Source organism: Phalangium opilio, unplaced genomic scaffold (genome assembly GCF_054372755.1).
Source record: "Phalangium opilio isolate 3A_F unplaced genomic scaffold, DU_Popi_V2 ptg000082l_1, whole genome shotgun sequence".
In the NCBI taxonomy this organism is placed as follows: Eukaryota; Metazoa; Arthropoda; class Arachnida; order Opiliones; family Phalangiidae; genus Phalangium; species Phalangium opilio.
The window spans coordinates 9,703,849-9,721,340 of NW_028324189.1; the positions used below are offsets into that span (position 1 = coordinate 9,703,849).

The following is a 17,492-nucleotide window of genomic DNA, read 5'->3' on the forward strand; positions in this document are numbered from 1 at the left end:
GATACTGAGAGAGGGGGGAGAAAAAAGATCTGTAGATTAAAATAACCTAAAAATATACCGTAAAAAAGGTTTTATCCGCGGAATTTTACGATATCTGGTGTTTTGATGTAATAAACCAATATAGTTTTATCATAAGTTACGTAACAAATATAAGTATGATATACGTCCTAGGAAAGAAAGAGTATTTCCGAGTAAAACACGCGTGATTTCCGTTAAATATTATCATAAGTTTATAAGATATGTTCCTTCCATAAGTATGACACTTCCTATACTTCGTAATACTAGAGACAACTCGAGCTAGAGGGAGATTTACAAGCGAGAATTGAAGTCCTACACTCGGTTAGTTTTGCAGGACTTCCATCTTCCTATTTAGTCTGCATTACTAAGCCTTTGACAGCGCCAAAAACCAGGCGTCGCTTTACCTCGAATCTATGCCCCACGTCATTCACTTCATGACAAGCTCCAGTTTGTAACCAGTGACAAACTTATGGAACATATCTTATGAACTATAATTGTCTGGTAGATTTTTTTCATCCTTTAAATATCTTATACGCTGTTTCTACTAATGAAGGTTTATGCCGTTCCCCCAGTGTTGCCAGACCGTTGGGGAGTCAAGAGATTGCGTAGAGAAAGGCTAGCAGTTCAGTTTCAGTCAGTGCATGCTTGTCCGCAACTTGACTCACAGAGGGCCTGACAACACTGCACTGAAATCTAAGCCGAGAAAGAAAAGGGGTATTAACTTTGTGTAGACTTAACAGTGAAAACTATATTTATTTCAGAATGCTGCTTGTTTAACTGTATGGAAGTTAGTTACGCGCAGTAACAATTCGTATTAAGTAACTCTATGGGAAGGTTCATTAGAAGTGGTTCAGAATGAGTTCTTCTCAAGGGTTGGAACGGAGGTGAACCAAGAGCCTGTTTAGAACATTCTTTTTGATAATTTTTGCGTTAAAAGGTATAAAAAAATGGTGATCCTTTCCTTTAAAATAGGCTATCTTCACTTTCTAACACGTATTTATAATTTCGCATAATTTCCCTCCTTTTAATTAATCTGCAGCTCACATTAATTAATTAAATTAAATTAATAATATGACTAAATCACCTTGAGGTTTTGTGAAAAAAAATTCAACTTGATAATGAAAAGCGATTAAAAAAAAAAAAAAGTCCAGGTGTTTCAGAAATAACCTAAATTGATAAGCGTTAAAAACTTAATTTTCATCGCGTTGTAATATAGCTATTGGTTTTTGTTTTTCTTTTTTTTCTTTTTTGGGGAAATAAACCCGCCTCTGTTTTTGATAGATATTATATAAAAAAATATCCAATACACAAAGCCTTTTCACTCAGCAAGGCGCGTAAAGCAAGCTTGCAACCTCTCGTGAACACCTATTTTCCTTCTCCAACAACTATATAGGCTCGTTAAGGTTCAACGGGTCGAAATAATCCAATAATACCATACCCTTATGTTTCGGGACCCTATTCTCAGAGAGATATAAAAACAATATTCGTCTAAAGTGTATGGGTTTTAGGCGGACGTAATGGGGGGCTATATTTCATCGGAAAATATCAAAAAAGACTTACCCCTTTAATTTAAGATGACGCAAGCTTCCAAATCACTAAATATAAGGTACCTGCACCATCAGTCGAAACTCCAACATGTCCAAAAACACGCGCAAATTTGTGTCCCTGAAAGTTTAAATAAAGTTTGTTTAAATTGTTTATTTATTCGTTTAAATTAACTCAAAAACAGTTTTAGAAGAAGAAAAAAATAAAAATAAATAAATTACACTGATAAATATTTTTAGTATAAAGGAAAGTTTAGACTCTATAGAACAGAGATAGAAAGATCAGGAAAATTTTCTCTTAGAGATCGCGAGAACGAGAGGCGAGTAAGGAATGAGTCTAGGATATCCTTTAAGGACAAACACTGCCGTTTCCTGTTCCGAGGGGGCGCCAAAGGATAGACGCGCGCGTTATGCACCTGTCCTTATTCTCTCTCTCTTTCTCTCTCTCACCCTCTTTCTCTTTGCCTAAGGAAAATATCTTCAGGAAACTTTAAGGTATTTCAAGACTTAAGGCGCGATATTACGACTCGAAATAATTATTTCAAAATACTATGTAGAACTAACTATACAGTAAGTGATATAGCCATTTGAAAACCCAGATTTTCTGTATAGTTATAAGCTCCAATTGGTGAAATATAGCTAATTAGTTTAATAATTACTCAAATAAACAACAACACGCAAGATTAGATAACATACATAACTGTATATAAGTAGATACATTTGAGAAACAAAATGCTAGCTTTATTGTTTAGGGTTAAAATAAGTCCCTAATAACCATTGTCAACATCTTGATTAACGTCCTTGTATTTATTATGTGTTAAATTTAGTAAGAGTTAAATTAAGGTTTGTTTGGTTAGATTCAAGGTAGTGGAAGTCAGGTTTCCATTCTAACAACATCCATCCAAAATCACAGCTGCATTAACTAATCGAAATCAAATGAAAAATTAATGAAAATTGAAGGCGAAAAAAAGAAAAACAACAAAGATGGGATTATTTAAAATTACCTTAATAAAATATTTAGAATTTTATGGATTATATATATATAAACCCCTAATGAAACCCAAACGAAAAAGTTCTTTTGATTCCTGAATAAAATATTACGGCGAGCGCAAAGAAATAAATTCATTTCAATCATAGAGTTCATTATAGACAAACTTATCTACATATAACTAGATTCCTATACGACTTTCCCTTTCTATATTGACTTCCGGTCCGGTACGAACCCAAGGATGGTCGAGTTTTCTTCGCCTGTTAAGTCCACTCGCTCGTTGGCCCCAATCTATTGGTTTTTTAATGAGGATCTATTCTAACTCCATCCAATAGCAGCGATACTTCCTCGGTGGTATTACCACGATTATTCCCTTAGTTTTGGCGGGTAATTTCGACGGCGGGAACTAGTCAGGGAACCTAAAGTTTCATTTGCCTAAGTAGTTTCCCGAGTTTGGTATCGCAGCTGGGGTTTTACTAAAACTTTTCTCTTTCCAAAAACCCTTTCCCCAAAATATAGAACAACTAAAGCTTAACGACGAAAATTAGCCAATTGGTTTATTATTATAATCTTTTTGAAGGCAACAACAATTCTTATATTACAACTTTAAACATATGGTTTTAGTTTCGGTATAAAATTCCCTGGAATATTTGGTGCCTTCTCGACCGATTCCTGACATTTTTGCGCCACCGAATGGTAGGTGAAGGTTACGCACCATCCAACAGTTGCACCAAACCGTTCCAACCTAATTACAATAATAAATCGGCTAATATCGGTATTTAATTCGGTTCAATTTCGACTTACGTCCAATTGAGGCGCGACTCTATGGATTCGACTGACGTCATTAGAAAAAATGGCGGCACAGAGGCCGTAATCAGTTTCGTTAACTCTGGAAATGGCCTCATCTTCGTCGCCAAAGATTTGTAAACAAGTTACTGGTCCAAAGATTTCCTCTTTCATAAGACGGGAGCCGGGTTTCAGATCGGTTAAAATAACGGGACTAACAAAGAACCCCTATTTTGGGTTGTTCTTAAGTTCATTACTCCCAATTAGTAATAGGAAATGGTACAAATTAGATTACATTCTGATTCTCAACCGGAAGTTCGAGATTTTGTTCCGATCCAATTAGAAACTTGGCTCCCTCTGACTTGGCAATATCGAGGTATCCTTTAATTTTATTTAATTGCATTTCGTTATTAACGGGACCCATATAAACCCCTTCCTTTGTTGATGGACCAACTACGACATTCCTTAAATTAGGAAGATCCATGTTCATTCACGAGTTAGGAGTCATTATGTCAAAGTTAAAGTTTTATATACTTGGCCAATTCAACATATTTCTTTTCAAAGTCGGAATAAACAGATCTGTGAACAAAAATCCTACTGGTGCATAGACATACTTGTCCGGAATTCATGAATGCCCCTCTATAAGTATAGAGTTCATGTTTAATATGTAATGAATCATTAATTAAATCTGATACCTTATGAGGGTATTCGCGGCTTTATCAAGATCGGCATCTTCGAATATGACAGCGGCGTTTTTACCACCCATCTAATATTTATTTGTTTTATAATTAAAGATTTCTGTAATCTTATATGGTCAAACTCGTACATACATACTTGCGGAGAAACGCGCACCACGGGGCAGCCCTGCCATTAAAGATGATAATAGATATGACACGGCCCAACATAATCATAGATGGAGTTTGAGATAAGCGTGAAAACCATAAGCTATCTGTATTGAGGGCTCCATCTGGGATTGACTCATGGCATCTCTATTATTACCAATAATGTCCGACATGCCATAATGCATTTGTGTTGCTCCGCGTGTATGAACTAGTCTATAGCCCGAGTATTTAAGAACCTCTAAAGAAAGTCGTTTGGCTTGGGGTGCAGTCACTTGGGCGATACGGGTACCCGTTCGGGTACTTCCGGTGAAAGAAACTAGTCTAACATCCGGGTGGCAAACCAATGGCTCACCAACATTATGTCCATATCCAAAAATCATGTTTACCACCCCATCAGGTAACCCTAATAAAATTAGTTTTCAAATTAGGATAGGCATCATTTGGGTTTATCGCGTGTGACGTACCAGCCTCCTGAAACACCTGACACAGCATGAACGCCGTCGTTGAGGTGAATTCACTCGGTTTAGCTACTATGGTATTGCCATAAACTAAAGCGGGTGCTAATTTAAATGTCAACAAGTACAATGGAAAATTCCACGGTGATATGACAGCCACCACACCGACGGGGGTTTGGACAGTGTAGTTGAGGACACCGTCTTCGGGTTGACTGATAGCCCTATAAATGTACGTATCTATCTATAAACTATCTCATTGAATCCCATCCTATGGAGTTTAATACAATGTTCTCAAGCTAGCCTTGGGCGCGTGAGTGACTTACATATCTACATCGGCCTTTGCCGATTGTGCAAAATGCCGGAAGTTAACGACAGATCTAGGTATATCAACGCTCCGAGACAACCATAAAGGTTTGCCCTGATCTCCGGATTCTGCTTGGGCGAACTCCTCTAACTTAGACTCGATTATATCAGCGACCTTGAGTAGAATACGGCATCTCTCATTAACCGGTGTCCTTGACCATCTACATCAATAGCTTCAAAGTTAAAACCATTTGAAGTAGTTTACCAACACGCATCTAATACTTGCTTTTTAAACGACTCTTTAGCTGCCTCTACTGCTAAATTAACCTCGGAAGGACCACTATTAGGTACTTGCGAAAATACTTGACCAGTCGATGGGTTAAAACTGTCTATAAACGACTTACTCTCGGGTTCATGGAAGTTTCCATCGATAAAGTTAAGTATCTTAACCGGGGACATTTTTATTCAACTCGACTATATAAGTTCAAAAACCGATTTTAATGATTTTAAAAAATATCGAAATATTGTATAGTCACAATTTTTAATCGCAGTTCAAATTCCGAAAAAGAATTATCAAAACATTGCTGATAAGATAGGTGACACCATCGTCTCGTTTTCGATTGGATGAAATAAATCAATTGAAATAAAAAGAAATAAAATCAAAAAAATACCCCCCAAGCTTTTTAAAATTTATCTTATTTATAACTGTATAAAAGATAGCGTAGCAATAACTATATTAGAATATTAGGTTACGATTAATCAAATCGTAAGTCTAAAGTCAACAGAGAAGTCAGTATATTCCCAACCCAAGTATAAATCAATACATCGATCGTGAGAATGTGCACTCTAAGTTTTGAAAAGTAAAGTATGCGCAAGTAACTTTATCAGTAATTTTATTACTAATTCTACAATTAAAACATTATATCTATTAGACTAGACTATTCAGATTATAATTCACAGGTACCATACATTTATTATCATAAATTTTCAAAAATAACCTTAAAAACTACAAAAATTAAGGTCATGTTGCCCGTAAATTTTACTCATGTCGGGTATGTTCACAATTTCGCGCATGAACAATCGTTCGCAACGGTCATCAATGTTCATATTCAGTTTTTCAATAATGGCCACTGAACCAGGGTTACTTTTCAAACCCATGAAGACCAAACCGAGTAATTGATCTCCAAACATCTTCCTGTAGGTTTGAATCAATTCATAGGTCAAATTTTCTGCTGTGGCATTATCATCGGCGTACAGGGGTCCTAGTCCCGCGTAACCTTTCACATCTTTCCTAATTAACCCATAACCTTTGACCTGGTTATCCCGATCCATAGCGACCATCGCCAAGGAATTGGCTTCATTTAGGCTTAGAGTGAGAAGCAATTCCCGGTTGTATCCATGGATAATTTCATCGAATTTCACAACTCGCGACATCAGTTCATCGGAGTTAATCTGAACTACGTTAACATTTGGGTTTCTGTCAAGTTTACCGAGTCGTTGGTCAAATTCAGGGTCATAATTTACGTGACTAGCCAAAGACATCCAACCGGTCTGTAATTTAAAGCCGGCCCTATCTCTGTATGTCAATAGATGTTTAGCCTCTGTGTTCAGGGCGCAGTTTCGACCTTGAAGATGGTCCAGTGCGGCCTTGAAGACTCCGCCACCAACACCTTTGCCTCTGTACTCCTTTCTGACGGCGTAGAAACCCAGAAATGCCAAGTCATCTTTGGAAAAGACTGCGCAACACATACCAAGAATGTACCCTTGAAATATTCAACATTTTTCAAAATGTATTCAGATAATTTCAGATATGAAAACGATATAGGGAGCGAAATCTTAGCTAATCATTGTGAAAATACAAACATATTCTCTGATTCTTAAAAAAGTACTTTTTTTCAAATTTGGTTGCTAAAAGCTACATTTATTCACAGTTTATAAATGAAATTTGCGGAAAACCATTACTATTTAGCACCATGCACTTATTGTCTTCCGTCAAAACCACAAAACTGTGACATTGAATAAGTTATAAGGTTAATTAAGTCGCACATGGTATAAAATAATAGTATTATGCCTACGCTATGATAATCAAATTCGCAACTAAGTGTTGCATTAAAACTACGCCAGTACCAGGATAACAGCATTTAATTCAAACGTACAATGTATAGTCAGTCTTTTAACTATTATTCAAAATAAACGTGCCTCTCCTTCCACACAATTGTCAAGCGATTTAGCTTCTATTCACATAAATCACAATTAGGACACAGCTGAGGTACAACCGAGTAAGGGAAGATAGCTCTCAAAAACAACAAAAACATGTACTTAACAAAAACCAACCAATGACAGACCTTCATCTGTGGAAGCTACGTATAATCCTCTCGGATCAATTTTCATCCATGTACTTAAACTATCATCCGCTTGGTACATTCCGGTATCGGCCCAAATGGCCAATACTTGATCAAAATCCTTTGGGGACATCAAACGTACTACGTGTTTCGGTGGGGGATCCATTATTAAGACCTCGATTACAATTCACAATGGAGGATTGTAAAAGTATAAGCTACTACAACTATCCTAGACTCGATAAGAAGGGATAGATTATTAACGAGTGCCGCTTTCAAAGTTATACAATGCGTTAGCGAGAACGATGAGTGCGTTAAGAGAGAAACTTGACACTATTTTGTACCCCCGCAAAGTTTAGATCGTACTAGCTTGTACGGGAAATAAAAAAAGCAAGCCTTGACTAAGGCAGAATGTTTCGCTTATATACTTAGTATTAGTAAGTCCCATACAGCAATAAAACTACTGCCGCGTCGGGCTAACAACATTAAATGCCATTGAAAGTCGAGGTAAAACGGGATAAAGTCACGTTCTAGGAGGATAACACCTAACAACCGCCTAGCAACGAGTCGGATGCTAAAAATGTAACGTTTTTTGAAAGGTTGCCCCCCTTTTCCTAGGCCACAGAATTCCTTCCACTCCACCGGTTCAATAAATATATACCCGGAAGGAAGGAAGAGCGTTCTTGATTGATTTCGGACCCCTTTTGTCACCCTTTCTAACCCGCACAGTGCCTAAGCTACCCATTGATTCCTATACAGGCGCTACACTATCTCATTTTTGACGTCAGGGCCTGTAGGTGGCATATAGACCATTTCGGAAATTATATATAGAGAACACAAACACAACACACAAGGGTTGAGGCCGCAATTGGGGTATTATCCTTCGCACCAAGAAGCAACGCCAGACGGAGCCCGAGTTCACTAAACGCGATAGGCTAGCTAAACAGGGCCGGAAATAAGGAAAAATTCTTATAGGACATGTGTTCAGTGACGAACCCTTTGACTGAAAAAATTATAGGACATTGTCCACTGGATTGTTCAAAATTACTGTCGCATCTTCATAGTCAAACCATCAAAACTACGGAAAATTTATTGGTCAAAATGTCCAGTGACCCACCTTAGTTTTTAGAAAAATTATGGAACATTTTAAAATTTTATTGAACAATGTGCTTTTTCTGGCCCCGTTAGAGAGAATACCCTAACGGAGGCGTCACCCCTTTGTGTTGGTTTCTCAGTATGTAACTCGCGAAATGGTCTATTCGTGCATTTTAGCTTTGCTAGATATGAAGGATGCGTTTATCTACCTTCTAAATAATTCATAAGATAGAACATTCATTAGAGGGGTTGTGAAATTGCCCCCAAAAAGGTCTACGTCAGTGTGTGTGTTGCCACTTTATATTAATTGTTAAGTTAAAATTTTTCAAATAAAAATAATTTTCAAGAGAAATACGAAAATTAAATGGTTCCATAATTGGAAGGTCGTAAGATTAGAGTGCAACGTGTTTTTGTAGTATACCATTTCATTGTATTTGTAATTTCTTAAAATTTTCAGAAATTAAAATTTCGTATTTACCTACTTCTAGTCATACAATAGTATAGATAGTTTTAAAACATGGAGGATTCATATCATTTACAACAGGAGGCCAGGCTACCTGGCGGACAAAAGCAGGTAGCCCGGCCTCCTAGTGTAAATGGTATGAATTCTCCATGTGTGATTTTGTTTGCGAACATCCTAAAAGATGGTGTTAGAGGGACAGGGACGAGAGCGTGAATCGACTCGCGGCAGTACCTAGCCTTTGAGTGTGTTTGTAAGGATCGAAAATATTATGGGCGTGCTAATACGTATTTATGAAAATATAAACAACTTGGGTTTTCCTAAGCGGTAAAATATAACAAAAAACTTTCAACAAGTATCTAAAATAAACGCGGGTCAAATATAATAATGGGGTATTTGTATAGAGACCTTTGGTCACGGTTAAAGGTGAACCGGCCATTATCTATTTGTCCAAACGTTGCGTTGGATTCCCCTCCCCTCTTTTTAACAATCGTGAAAAGTATTTCAAAAGCTAGGTAAAACAGTCAAACCATTTTTCAGATATTACTTAAACGTGCGTAATTTTTCTGACGGTATTGAGTTGCTTAATATTGGATATTCTGCAATTTAAAGTTTTAAGTTTTAAATTTGATCATTTTGACGTCATAAAGTTAACTATCAACGTGCAGTCGTGACTCGTGACCAAATTACCTACTACCGCAGTGACGAACCATAGGACGAACTCCCTTTGGATTAATTCAAGGATTAACTACAGGTAAGTTAATTAAAATTACGATTTTTCTTTGCATTATACGCCATTAAGGTCTTAATTAATATCGTGCAGTTTTGAAAAAATATTTAGAATTTCCGATCCTTATTTTACGATTAAAAATTTACACTATTAGACAAAATCGTTAAAAACTTAGGTTGATTAGGCTTAGGGCGCTAGGTGGAGGCTAGGCAATTGTAGAGAAAATTCTGCCATTTTGAACAAAATTTTAGCATTTTTAAGATATGGAAAGTTTTTCATCTAAAACCCGGAAAAAAGTTTGATTCCCATAATTCGCGAGGAATAACTAATTTTGTCCCTAGTTTTGTAATATAATTTACATTATTAACAGGCATAGCGAGGCCTTACTGCTTTTGAAAATTAAATTTTCCGCTTTGGATTTGGCTTGAGTCGGCTAGCAAAATTGACTTCGAGGGTTGCCGCTTACCAAGTCCAGACGTAGCCGACTTCATCTGGCGTTCGCGGTCAAAGGTCAAAACGACATGGATAGATGGTTGTTTAGTAAAGATCGGTTATTAAATAGTCCGAGTAAAGCATGTGGAATAGATCCCGACAAAGAATTGTCTTATAGACAACAAGCCGCTAATTTCATCCAGGACATGGGACAACGCCTTCAAGTGTATCCTTTTAATTACAATAATAACATTTTAAAATCCCTTCCCTTAAGCCTTGGCTTGCTTACGTGTTAGGCTTACGGACAAATCATGTTTTGTTTAATATCTAGTAAATTCCCACGTTTTTTCCATCAAAAATAGAGTTTTCCATATATTTAAAACCATATTCAAATCGTATAACCATTAAAAGTCCCATTACTATAGTTAAAGTTGCTCAAATAACGATGTTCTCATGACATCATTGTCCTTGTTCTATTTACACCATCCTAAGCCTTGGTCTTATCTTTTTTTATACACTAAAACAATGTAGTAGATTAGATAAATATGACTAAATTATCATTAAATTGCGAATTAAAATGGAGGTAGAATTATCCTTAACTTTAAAACCAAAACATAGTACCCAACTCTGCATAAATACAGCCATTGTTTACATGCACAGATTCTACGTATTCCATTCCTTCTCCAAGTTTCATCGCAATGTGAGTCCCATATTCCGTATTCCTATATAATAATCCATCTAAATGCATTCTAAATTGTATAATTGTCATACATAATCAGGCTATATCAACCTGCGCCCTGTTCTTGGCTGCTAAAGTGGAAGAACAGCCCCGTAAACTTGAGCATGTTATTAGAGTTGCCCACATGTTTCTTAGAGGGGATAAACCACCCTTGGATGTTAAAAGTGAGGAATACGCGGACCAAACTCAACAAATTGTCATTAATGAGAATATTATGCTGCAAACATTAGGTAAGTTCATTAAATTTAATTATTTTTATCATTATATGGTATCATTTTTAATTAATTTCTTAGGTTTTGACATTGCTATTGATCATCCTCACACTTATGTCGTCAAATGGAGCCAACTTGTCAGAGGTTAGTATTGATTTCAATATTGTAATTAATTAATTTAAATACTAATTAGAGAGGGGTGGTTTTTTTTTGTAGCTTCAAAGGACCTTGCCCAGACCTCCTACTTCATGGCCACCAACAGGTTGAGATTAACTTTAAAATTTATGAATTTAAAAAAAAACTTAAATTCATTCAATTGTTAGTCATTGAAAAAGTGCTTAAACTTATTTCTTAAGCGTCATCAGTGAGTTATCCAACTTTAAACTTGATACATATTATATATTTGTCATTAAGTTAATCACAGGGTTCGTACAAAATTTTTCGAATGAAATTCCCTGACTTTTCCAGGTTTTCCCTGACTAAATTCCACAAATTTCCCTGACCTTTTGCAAAAACGTACATGGCGAACATATATGAAAATCAATCTAAAATCACTCGAATCCCTGACCGTTGAAGTCCATTTTCAATTTCCCTGACTTTCCCCTGACCTTTTAGGCCTATTTTCAGTTTCCCTGACTTTTCCCTGACCTTTTAGGCCTATTTTCAATTTCCCTGACCTTTTAGGCCTATTTTCAATTTCCCTGACCTTTTAGGCCTATTTTCAATTTCCCTGACTTTTCCAGGATTTCCAGGTAGTGTACGAACCCTGTTAAATCATTTGGGGGTTTCAAATTAATTAATCGTTTTAGTTAGAAATAGTTATAAAATGGACACACCTAATTTTTTAATTAAATATCTCAAGAAAACTTATAAATAAATTAAATTTATATGGGGGGATTAATTATTAATTTATTTATTTTAATAATGAAGTTAAATTCTGATTAATTAATTAATTAATTTGGTTTTGATTTGATTATTTTTAATCAGTTTGCATTTGACCACAATGTGCCTGCAATACAAACCAACCTTGGTGGCCTGCGTTTGCATTCACCTAGCTTGCAAATGGTCAAATTGGGAGGTAAAAACAAAGAGCTATAATAAAAGCTCAAATAAGTCAGTCATTCTAAGATTGCAATCTTGCTTTGATCATTCAGATCCCGCATTCTTACGAAGGCAGAGAATGGTTTTTTTATATAGACAGATCGGTTACTTTGGAAAAATTAGAAGGTAAGACACACAAATAAGTGAAACAACTGGGGCTTTGCAAAAAGCACTCATAATTAAATAGAAAAGTAATTTACCCCTTTCTCATAGTGACATACAGGGCCCCCAGAGGTCCTATAATTCCTATAAAATCCTATATTTTTAAAACTGTCCTATAAAATCCTATAATTTTGATAAAAATCACCAAAAATCCTATAATTTTAAAATTTGGGCGAATTTTAAGCAACCCATCAATACTCAGGTCTAAAAAATATCATAAAATGCGGATGGTTTCCCTAATACTGTATCTTTAGCTCGGTATATTATGGTTCCGATAACTAAACATTCAGTGTGTACCACCATGGTGAGTTTTGCGTGTGGGCAGCTAATAGGGAGTCTATTAGTTGTCATTTGCTAGATCAAAAAAGGTGGGAAATAATTTTTTCGCAGTACTGGTGTTCTTTATAAAAAGAAAAATTAATATTTTACTGTCCTATATAATCCTATAATTCTGGAAACCCCTGTGTGTAGTAGACCCCAATTTTTTAGTTTGGTTCAATGGGGGGGGGGCAAATAGGACTATAAGATACTCAAAGGACATCCCCGTATCTCTACTAGAACCAGAGTTATGAGCCTCCAAAGTTGGTTTTAATGGTTTACCTGTGGAAGGTGGTATGTTTTTCAACATTTAGCTTAATTACTCGGCCCATGTTTGCAGTACTGGTTCTTTAAAAAAAAGAAAAATTGATATTTTTGTGTCCTATATAATCCTATAATTCTGGAAAACCGTCCTATAAAATTCTATATTTTCATGAAAAAAGTCCTATAATTCCTATAAATATTTTCGAAATTCAGCTGGGGGCCATGGACATTATTAAATACCAACTTTTGCCTTGCACAGCCCTAGAAACAACCTATGCCTGTGCCTAAATGCATCTGAAAAAACTATTCTAACATTTTCTTTTAACATTTCAGCATTAACGTCAGAGTTTTTAGCTATTTTGGACAAATGCCCAAGTCGTTTGAAAAGGAAAATACTTAGCGGAAGCAAAGTAATTATCTTATAATTACTTTGTCAAGGGGGTAACCAAGGCATTTTTTAAAAGCTGAAAACTAATTCCCCCCCCCTCTCTTTCTCTCCCCCCCCCTCCCATTTAACAGGACAACCAAATTCCTAGTGATAAAGATAAGGATAAAAAGTTAAAAACTGAAAATCCCTGCGCATCATCGGCGTCTAATTGTGTCCCTGATAATGAAAGAGATTTAGAAACATATCTAGAAAGTAAAGAGTTTTTAGATTCCCAAAAAGATCACTTAATGAATTCCTCATCGAGAAATACTCCGCCTCATAGTAGCGGTAGTAATAATAGTAGTAATGAAAATGTTAAAAAGGCTGGTAATAGTACGACGAAAGATTTATTAGCCATTCCGGGTCCTTCATCCCAAGGAATGATAATGAAAGAAGAACAACAAACTTCGCCTCGTCTAAATCAACAACCCGGGGAAAGCGGAGACTTTCTTTCTGCTCCTAACGTAACTTTGACAACAAATTCACCGTCCAAAAAGAAGGAAAAAAGCGGGCACGCCTCAATTTCATTAGCGACTTATCACGAAATGAAGGAAAAAGAAAGGAAAGATAAACGAAGGCCGCCGGAACAACAAACGATAAACAAATCTAAATCATCCGAAAAGTTAGATGTCAAAATTGAAAAATCCGAAGTCCCTCACGTAACCGCGACGATAACTTCAAGCTCAAAGCAAAATAAATCCATACCACCTCAACAACAACCACACGATGAAACCAAAGCGTCTCATCATCACTTTGAAAGGGAACGAGGGGAAAGAAGTTCTACATCAAACAAAAGTCGTGATCGTCATCACGCTTCCAGCGGTGGTGGTGGCAGTGGGGTTAAGAATGAAGATGTTCTTAGTTCGAAGCCTTCTTCGCATCACGGCTCTTCTAGGGAACGTAGGTCGGGTGATAAACACGAAATGGCTGCTGAGAGTTCCAAGCCTAAAAATAATAATCCCCAGCAACAATTTCACTTAACAACGGAAAAGGATAATGTTGGAGGTCACAATTCAATGATGATGATGAAAAACCAACAACAACAACCACACTTAAACAACTCTAATTTTATGGAAGAGAACAAGCATAGCCTTAATCAATCCGTCTCGGCTCAAATTGACGATAGGTTCGGTACTTCTATTACTCAGTCTCAAAACGTCACGATAAAGAACCAACAACAGCCACCACCGACGGTTGTTAAAGAAGAAAATATGACGATACTACCTCCCAGTGCCGCCGCCACCGCCGTCGCGTCTCTAATACCTCAGGGCAATGGAACAACGTCTATTACAGCGTCTACTACTTCAGCCTCCTCCTCGAATAAGAAGTCGCCAGTTAGGGCTACTAAATCAGCGCCAGCGGTGGCGACTAAATCACCCGCCGGCTCAAAATCCAGACAAAAACACGCAAGTGGGAAAACAAAGTCACCAAAGGGTGGTGGCGTAGCGGAAGTGTCCAAAATCGAGGAAGCTAAACTACGTCATCATTTAGATAAGGAACCGTCAGTCGTTTTGGAACCTTTACCCACGAAATATGACGTCAAACTCGATAGGAAAAAGCCTGAGAAATTAGAAAGAAACGTTCATCGCAACGCAACGGTGGAAAATAAGGAAACTCAACCTCCTCCTCTACAGACTGTTTCGGGAAGTTTAAAAATTACCATTCCCAAGGACAAAATTATGTTAGGTTCGCTTAAACATCAAGATGATAGTTTAAAAGATAAACAAGCCGCCGCCGCCGCCACCGCGTCTAGTAATTTGAGTAGTGGCAACGCGGCGTTAGGTCAAACCGCTAGTAGCCCGCCTAGGGAAGCCTTAAAAATAAAGATTCCAAAAGTTAAAATTAACACCCCTTCCTCCGCTAATCACCCTGAAACGAAAGCTACGCCAGCCTCTTCTACTTCCGCCTCCTCCTCTAACTTGCCACAGCCAACAAATTCAGCCAATCCACCACCCGGTGGTGTGGCTTCGGGAAGTACGGGACTGAAATTAGTTATAACCAAAGATAGATTCAATTCTGGGACTTATAGTTCCACCGTTTCGGCCAAAACTGAGAAAGAAACGCGTAAACGCGACCGTCACGTGAGGGAATCTAGTAGTAGTAACCAAGATCTCGAAAGCGGTAGCGGATACCGAGGTGCTAAACAAGCTAGGACTAATAACAATTCGGGGGGCGGTACAACTTCCAGGGGACGTGGTAGGAAAAACAACAATCAAGGTGGCAATTACCCGCCGCCCCATCAAGATAAAAATGGGAATAGAATGAGCCACCATTACGCTTCCTCCAACGGTAAAGATTCCCATAGTGGTGGTGGGCCAAATTTCTCGCAGCCACCCCAGTACAATATGATGGGACCGGGTGGTGGCTACGCCAGACCGCCTCCAGACTTTTTTCAAGCTCAACAGCAATATTATAACTACCCCCCGCCTCAAATGTCACAATTATATCCACACCATCAAATGTACCCCAATTTACCACCTCATATGTTAAACAACAACCAAGGCCCACCTTTGCCACGCGAACCGCCTTTACCCAGGGAGCCACCACCACCTCCTCCACCATTACCACCTGGTGATCGGTAAAGAGACAGTAAAATGCCATTATAGGTAACTTCTATTTCAATTTAGCGTAATTATTTTTTTTTTTTTTAAATAACTCAGCCAAGTGTTAGTTCTAATTATTATTTTATTCTCATATTTTTTTTTTCTATGAGAGTTGTAAATAAAAACGCGTAAGCAAATATACAAACCCAAGTTTGTTTGTTTGTTTATTTCCCCCTAAAAATGATGGTATTAAACAATTAATATATTGGGAGTTTAATATGATAATTAAAAAAAAAAAATAATTAAAAAATTTAAACCCCGATTAAATTTTCCTCTTAATTTTTTTTTTCGGAATTATTTTTATTTTCTTTTTTGCTAAATACTGAAACTAAAGAAGAAAAAAAAATGCTTAGTTAATTCTGAGTATAATTAAAAATAAAATAAAATAAAGAAGAAAAAAATGGAAAACTGTTTAAATAAATCCGATTAAAAAAAATCTATAAAATATTAAAATTTCCTATTTTTTTTTCTATGAGAATTAAGAATTGTAAATAAAAACGCGTAAGCAAATATACAAACCCGAGTTTTTTTTTTGGTTTTTTTTTTCCCTGAAAAATTCATGGTATTAAACGATTAATATATTGGGAGTTTAATATGATAATTAAAAAGAAAATTAAATTTTTTAAACCCCCATTAAATTTTCCTTTTATTCCCCCCCCCCTTTTTTTTGTCGGAATTCGTTTTATTTCTATTTTCTTTTTTTTTTTTTTTTTGCTAAGTACTGAAACTAAAGAAGAGAAATGAAAAATGCTTAGTTCATTACTAAGTATAATTAAAAATAAAATAAAATGGAAAACTGTTTAAATAAATCCGATAAAAAAATCTCTGTAAGATAAAAATTTCTTATTAATTTAGGAATTGTTTTTTGAGTTATTGTATAACTGTTTTTTTTTTTTTCAAATTATCGGGAGATAATAATAAAAATAAAATGAAGTGACCAAAAAAATTTCGCACGTGAAGGAAAAACTAAATAAAAAAATATAAAAAAAAATAGTAAAATTTGCCCTAAATGTGTTTTTTGGGGTAAAAATGATGAATATTGTTGAATAAAGGCTAAAATGTTATAAATTTGTCACTAATTATTACACTAAACTAAGCCTAATCTTATATTTAAATTAGATAAGTGTTAATTTTCCTCCAATCAAAATTATATTTAGAGTTAGTCGTCCGAGAGACAGGTAAAGTTTGGGACCGTCCATAAATTACACGATGCTCATAAAAGGACAGGGCCGTTCAAGATTTCTGACCAGGAAATGGATATGTCAAAAAAGCGTTTAGGTAAGATTTTCCACCAATTATAGTTAGTTAGTCACCGGAGAGAGAGGTAAAGTTTGGGACCATCCATAAATTACACGATGCTCATAAAAGGACAGGGCACTTCAAGATTTCTGACCAGGAAATGGATATGTCAAAAAAAGTGTTATCTAATAATTATATTTGTGGATTATCTGTTAATTGCCGACAAAATTGTGGCTATAACGCGCAACTCCTATGGATAAAGATTAAATACTGATCGAACTCTATCCGGAAAAATATGTGATGTAATTCATGAGTGGCATTTCATAATTAACTATGTACAATTAGTGAACTTCTTCATAATTTCTATCTACTAATGAACCTTCGGAAGAAACTCATCCATAAGGTATCGTATTATGAAGTACATCGTCAAAAACC

General features: G+C 36.3%; 4 protein-coding genes across 7 annotated transcripts in view; 1 reads left to right on the forward strand and 3 right to left on the reverse strand.

Moving 5' to 3' along the window:
• The window catches only part of LOC149651481 (acetylcholine receptor subunit alpha-like), a 120,676-nt gene that overhangs the window by 64,159 nt on the left and 39,025 nt on the right, over positions 1–17,492 (reverse strand). For all 3 annotated transcript variants that reach the window (XR_016371240.1, XM_089848431.1, XM_089848430.1), the window contains one exon: positions 1,579–1,683. The gene's annotated coding sequence lies outside the window, so the exon portion shown is untranslated. The remainder of the gene's footprint in view (positions 1–1,578; positions 1,684–17,492) is intronic.
• On the reverse strand, positions 3,082–5,446 carry LOC149651482 (2-aminomuconic semialdehyde dehydrogenase-like). Its single transcript, XM_089848436.1, has 9 exons — positions 5,223–5,446; positions 4,957–5,157; positions 4,643–4,854; positions 4,415–4,581; positions 4,032–4,102; positions 3,871–3,975; positions 3,632–3,800; positions 3,355–3,564; positions 3,082–3,295 (listed from the first exon to the last, which is right to left on the reverse strand). Exons 1-9 carry the CDS (start codon positions 5,393–5,395, stop codon positions 3,149–3,151), a joined length of 1,455 nt encoding a protein of 484 aa, XP_089704562.1. The 5' UTR covers positions 5,396–5,446; the 3' UTR covers positions 3,082–3,148.
• LOC149651483 (uncharacterized) lies at positions 5,579–10,153 on the reverse strand. 2 transcript variants are annotated; one of them, XM_089848445.1, is made up of 2 exons: positions 10,027–10,153; positions 5,579–6,699 (listed from the first exon to the last, which is right to left on the reverse strand). In XM_089848445.1, exons 1-2 carry the CDS (start codon positions 10,049–10,051, stop codon positions 5,936–5,938), a joined length of 789 nt encoding a protein of 262 aa, XP_089704571.1. In that variant the 5' UTR covers positions 10,052–10,153; the 3' UTR covers positions 5,579–5,935. The 2 variants fall into 2 exon arrangements, with proteins under 2 accessions (XP_089704571.1, XP_089704570.1); XM_089848444.1 differs by lacking the exon at positions 10,027–10,153 and adding an exon at positions 7,282–8,348.
• On the forward strand, positions 10,082–16,886 carry LOC149651484 (uncharacterized). The gene is made up of 9 exons (XM_089848426.1): positions 10,082–10,218; positions 10,611–10,692; positions 10,772–10,961; positions 11,025–11,087; positions 11,160–11,205; positions 11,931–12,021; positions 12,098–12,170; positions 13,122–13,198; positions 13,308–16,886. Exons 1-9 carry the CDS (start codon positions 10,082–10,084, stop codon positions 15,795–15,797), a joined length of 3,249 nt encoding a protein of 1,082 aa, XP_089704552.1. The 3' UTR covers positions 15,798–16,886.

Coding starts and splice junctions, on each gene's coding strand:
- LOC149651484 (XM_089848426.1), top strand. CDS start 10,082: ATGGATAGATGGTTGTTTAGTAAAGATCGGTTATTAAATAGTCCGAGT. Junction 10,219..10,610: donor ATGGGACAACGCCTTCAAGT/GTATCCTTTTAA, acceptor ACCAAAACATAG/TACCCAACTCTGCATAAATA. Junction 12,022..12,097: donor GCAAATGGTCAAATTGGGAG/GTAAAAACAAAG, acceptor TTGATCATTCAG/ATCCCGCATTCTTACGAAGG.
- LOC149651483 (XM_089848444.1), bottom strand. CDS start 7,444: ATGGATCCCCCACCGAAACACGTAGTACGTTTGATGTCCCCAAAGGAT. Junction 6,700..7,281: donor CGTAGCTTCCACAGATGAAG/GTCTGTCATTGG, acceptor GAATATTTCAAG/GGTACATTCTTGGTATGTGT.
- LOC149651482 (XM_089848436.1), bottom strand. CDS start 5,395: ATGTCCCCGGTTAAGATACTTAACTTTATCGATGGAAACTTCCATGAA. Junction 4,582..4,642: donor TCAGGTGTTTCAGGAGGCTG/GTACGTCACACG, acceptor TAATTTTATTAG/GGTTACCTGATGGGGTGGTA. Junction 3,976..4,031: donor GCCGCGAATACCCTCATAAG/GTATCAGATTTA, acceptor CTATACTTATAG/AGGGGCATTCATGAATTCCG.